Source organism: Perca flavescens, chromosome 7 (assembly GCF_004354835.1).
Source record: "Perca flavescens isolate YP-PL-M2 chromosome 7, PFLA_1.0, whole genome shotgun sequence".
Classification (NCBI taxonomy): Eukaryota; Metazoa; Chordata; class Actinopteri; order Perciformes; family Percidae; genus Perca; species Perca flavescens.
In genome coordinates, this window is record NC_041337.1 from 35,784,394 (window position 1) to 35,789,670 (window position 5,277).

General features: G+C 44.6%; 1 protein-coding gene across 1 annotated transcript in view; it reads left to right on the plus strand.

Annotated features, from left to right (window-relative positions):
- Positions 1-1,003, plus strand: part of zgc:113363 (myoD family inhibitor domain-containing protein) — an 11,041-nt gene extending 10,038 nt beyond the window's left edge. The window contains exon 5 of the mRNA XM_028582647.1: positions 729-1,003. Coding sequence (XP_028438448.1) covers positions 729-1,003 — 275 coding nt within the window. The remainder of the gene's footprint in view (positions 1-728) is intronic.
- Positions 1,004-5,277: the final 4,274 nt, after the last annotated feature.

Below are 5,277 nucleotides of genomic sequence, written 5' to 3' on the forward strand. Positions count from 1 at the left end.
CTGTCTCCACAGACTGTTGCATTCACTGTCTCCTGTCTGTTCTGCTTGTCTCTGTCTCCACAGACTGTTGCATTCACTGTCTCCTGGCCGGTCTGCTTGTCTCTGTCTCCACAGACTGTTGCATTCACTGTCTCCTGTCTGTTCTGCTTGTCTCTGTTCTCCACAGACTGTTGCATTCACTGTCTCCTGTCTGTTCTGCTTGTCTCTGTCTCCACAGACTGTTGCGTTCACTGTCTCCTGTCTGTTCTGCTTGTCTCTGTTCTCCACAGACTGTTGCATTCACTGTCTCCTGGCCGGTCTGCTTGTCTCTGTCTCCACAGACTGTTGCATTCACTGTCTCCTGTCTGTTCTGCTTGTCTCTGTCTCCACAGACTGTTGCGTTCACTGTGTCCTGTCTGTTCTGCTTGTCTCTGTCTCCACAGACGGTTGCGTTCACTGTCTCCTGTCTGTTCTGCTTGTCTCTGTCTCCACAGACTGTTGCGTTCACTGTCTCCTGTCTGTTCTGCTTGTCTCTGTCTCCAAAGAGTGTTGTGTTCACTGTCTCCTGTCTGTTCTGCTTGTCTCTGTCTCCACAGACTGTTGCGTTCACTGTCTCCTGTCTGTTCTGCTTGTCTCTGTCTCCACAGACTGTTGCATTCACTGTCTCCTGTCTGTTCTGCTTGTCTCTGTCTCCACAGACTGTTGCATTCACTGTCTCCTGTCTGTTCTGCTTGTCTCTGTCTCCACAGACTGTTGCGTTCACTGTCTCCTGGCCTGCCTGTTCTGCGAGCTGCTGTCCATGTGTTCGGCCCTGGGGGAGTGTCTGGTGTGCGGAGTGGGCGGAGCCGGCTGTTGTGACTCGGCGGCCGGCTGCTGCTGCTGCGTGGAGGCAGCGGGGGAGGCGGCCTGTACGGAGGAGGCGTGTCAGGCCGTGTTGGATTGTGGGATACTCGAGGACTGCTGCGGCTCGTCCGACTGCCTGGAGGTCTGTCTGGAGTGCTGCTCCATCTGCTTCCCCTCGTAGACCGGCCAATCAGAGACGGACTACAAGATGATGTCAAGAGCAGTGACTCGCTGGAGAAAACAGAAAGATGAACTCTTTCTTTCTTTGTTTTTCCATTTACCAGATTGAATGAACAAAGGACACAAAGGGCCCGATATCTCGTACCTGGCGTAGCGCAGTGAGGGCCCTATTTTAACGATGTGCAGCGCCTGGTGCAGGTGTGTTTAGGGCGTGTCCAGATCCAGTTTTGCTAGTTTGACGGCAGTAAAAAGTGTCTGTGTGCCGGGCGCCTGGTCCTAAAGGGTTGTTCTTAGTGTCTTCATTAATCAGAGGTGTGCTTAGGGCGTAACATGCAATCAACCAATCAGAGATCATCTCCCATTCATCAACCAATCAGAGATCATCTACCATTCCTTTTAAAAGCCAGGAGCGTTTGGACCTTGGAGCATTGCTGTTATGATGGAGGATTTTCACCGTAATATTTGTGATCTTCTGCCTGTGTGTGTGTGTGTGTGCTGCTGTGCGTCCCTGTGTGTGTAACAAGCATAGTGTACACGCGCTGTGCACGAGCCTAGTAGCATTTTACTAATGCTCTGTTAAAATAACAATGAAATGCTGCGTTATTGACTTTAGACCAGGTTTTTGTTGGTCAATGGCGCCGTCACTACCCACTGCCTCAAGATAGCAATACGCCCAGAATGCACCTGAACACACCTCCCTGTAAGACCAGCACTGCCCAGAATGCACCTGAACACACCTCCCTGTAAGACCAGCACTGCCCAGAATGCACCTGAACACACCTCCCTGTAAGAGCAGCAGGTGCATTTACTATTTAAACTATGTAGGCGCTGGACGGGAAACTGACAACTGGGTCGGTCTTAAACTAGCAAAGAGACTTGCGACGGGCTTTGCGCTGCGCTGCGCCGGGTGCGAGATAGGGGCCAAAGCCTGAATTCAGATGAACTGAATGAAAGCATGGCTGCAACTAACGATTCTTTCTGTTGTTGATTAATCTCTTGATTATTTTCCGGATGAATGGATGAGTTGTTTGGTCTCTAAAATGTCAGAAAATGATGAAAAATGTTTCCCAAGAAGCCCAAGATGACGTCATCAAATGTCTCGTTTTGTCCCCAACTCAAAGAATCTTCAGTTTCCTGTCCCAGAGGAGAGAAGACACTAGAACAATATTCACATTTAACAAGCTGACATCACAGACTTTTTACTTCAGTTGCCGATCAATTTAATAGTTGACAACTAATCGATTCATCTTTGCAGATCATCATCTCTGACTTTAACATTCATGCATCTTCACATCGTAGAATGTTTTCTGTCATTTTCACTACCTTATCTTATTGTTCAGATGTATGTCTCTTTGTTGGGCCGACATTTGGTGCCAACACTGGGAGCAGTGTTTCCTGTATGAGCGCTGACTTCCTGTCACAGAGCTGCGTTTTTTTTCCAAACATATTTTAGACCCCTAAAAAAGCAAAGGTGGCTCTGAAGTCTACTTTCACACTTTTGTTCATAAATTCACCCCGTCTGCGTTTGCGAGACACCTAGGACAAAACAGTCATTTCCCTGTGCAAATTTGTAATGAACTAGTGTGAATCACTGAAGGAGATGGGATGAGATGATGAAATGAAAGCAAACTCCTGCCCTTGAAGCTATCCTGTCGCTTCGAGTGACTCTGCTGCAGACGTTAAAGGGATACAACAAAAATACAGTACAGGCCAAAAGTTTGGACACACCTTCTCATTTAATGCGTTTCCTTTTTATTTTCATGACTATTTACATTGTAGATTCTCCCTGAAGGCATCAAAACTATGAATGAACACATATGGAATTATGTACTTAACAAAAAAGTGTGAAATAACTGAAAACATGTCTTATATTTTAGACTCTTCAAAGTAGCCACCCTTTGCTTTTTTATTAATAAGGGAAATAATTCCACTAATTAACCCTGACAAGGCACACCTGTGAAGGTAAAACCATTTCAGGTGACTACCTCATGAAGCTCATTGAGAGAACACCAAGGGTTTGCAGAGTTATCAAAAAAAGCAAAGGGTGGCTACTTTGAAGAATCTAAAATATAAGACATGTTTTCAGTTATTTCACACTTTTCGAGCCCCTTCCCAAAAGTTCTCAGATGGATATGCCGAACAAATGCGAAGCGATGCATCTGGCGGAGTCAGGTTACTGTAGTACAACTAGGAGGAGACAAGTTATAATTGAGATAAATTTGGAGACACTTCCTTATTTAATCAATAAATTAATAAATATTTTAGTTGTATCTCTTTCTGGTGTTGTGGCTTGCAGACGGCCCCTAAGCACTCGTCTTACTGCCGTTGTTCGTAGCGGTAGCAGCAGAGAGCAGACGCCATCAGGCAAGCGTTATTTCAATAAGCTCCTGGTGTAGTTTCAAACTTTCCAATCCATCGTTTTTATGAGTACATAACCTATTTGTACTAGTGTAGAAGTTTGGTACAATTCGGGGCATTATTAGTGGGGTCATTTACGAGTCAAACTTAAACATGTCTATGAAATAAATGCAGTTCTGTGTTGTGTGACAGAGAGGATGATGGGATTTTTTTCGGTTTCTCTGCAGCAGAAATAATGGGAACTTTCAGACTAATGTTTCTGTGATGGACAGCTGAGGAGGGGAGGAGGGGAGGGGGGGAGGGGGGAGGGGGGGGGCGGGCTCGGGCGGGACAGGAACTGTGTGTTTGTTGAAGCGGCATGCCAGGACGTCCAAACAGGAAACAGGAAAGCACTGAAATGACAACGCCACCTGACCTATGACCCAACCCTGGCCGACCAACCCGACATCAAAGACACACACACACGCCCATTGGTTCCTGTTGAAGACTTAAATCATAAAAAAACGTACATTTTTTTTATCAAACCGGAGGAAAATAGTGACTTTATGAGGGCTATTTTCAGTGGCTCCCACCCCAAAATCTGCGGTGCTCAGCCGCTGGCCTGCTCTCCGGTCCCCGAACCAGACTGTACCTTCAGAGAGCGATGCCTTTAGTGATGCAGCCCTGAGCCTCCCTGCAGATATTACATTACATTACATCACATACCATGTCTTTTAGCAGACGCTTTTATCCAAAGTGACTTACAGTTGCTACATATGTCATATATACAGTACAGGCCAAAAGTTTGGACACACCTTCTCATTCAATGCGTTTCCTTTTTATTTTCATGACTATTTACATTGTAGATTCTCACTGAAGGCATCAAAACTATGAATGAACACATATTTTTTATTAATAAGGGAAAAAATTCCACTAATTAACCCTGACAAAGCACACCTGTGAAGGTAAAACCATTTCAGGTGACTACCTCATGAAGCTCATTGAGAGAACACCAAGGGTTTGCAGAGTTATCAAAAAAAGCAAAGGGTGGCTACTTTGAAGAATCTAAAATATAAGACATGTTTTCAGTTATTTCACACTTTTTTGTTAAGTACATAATTCCATATGTGTTCATTCATAGTTTTGATGCCTTCAGGGAGAATCTACAATGTAAATAGTCATGAAAATAAAAAGGAAACGCATTGAATGAGAAGGTGTGTCCAAACTTTTGGCCTGTGCTGTATATATATGAGGTTGCATGCTTCTGGAGAAACTAGGGGTTAAGTGCCTTGCACAGGGACACATTGGTTGATGTATCGCAGTGGGATTTGAACCCAGATCTCCCACACCAAAGGCATGTGTCATATCCACTGCGCCATCACCACCCACAATGCTACATCCCTGGACATTTAAAAAAAAAAAAAACTCCTGAAACAACCACCTGTTCACCACAGCCGACCATCTCCTTCAGCTTAGCCACAGTGATCCTGTAAAGTGTCCATGGGTTTCTTGTAAGGTGTTATATAAATAGTTATTATTACCACTATTATTATTTAAAAAAGGTAAAAAAATATGCACCAACGTGTTGCGACACACAGGCCACTATGAAAAACCCTGACTGCTTTTCTAATATATTCTCCAGCAAGAGTGCCTTGGTACTATTGGCTTACCCCTGCACCAAAGAGCACCTGCTTAGACTTTTTTTTAACCAGCGCCGAAAAGAAGCGCTCCTTTTTTTCCTGTCTCCTACGTACACTACTGGTCAAAAGTTTGGGGTCACTTAGAAATTTCCATTCCACTTCAGATCAGTTGCATTGTTTTTTTAACCAGGGCAGCAGTTTTCAGATGACATTATGTGCTTACATGATTGCAAAATGGTTCTCCAATGTTTTCTCAGTTAGCCTTTTAAAATGATATCAGATTTGTAAACAGAATGGG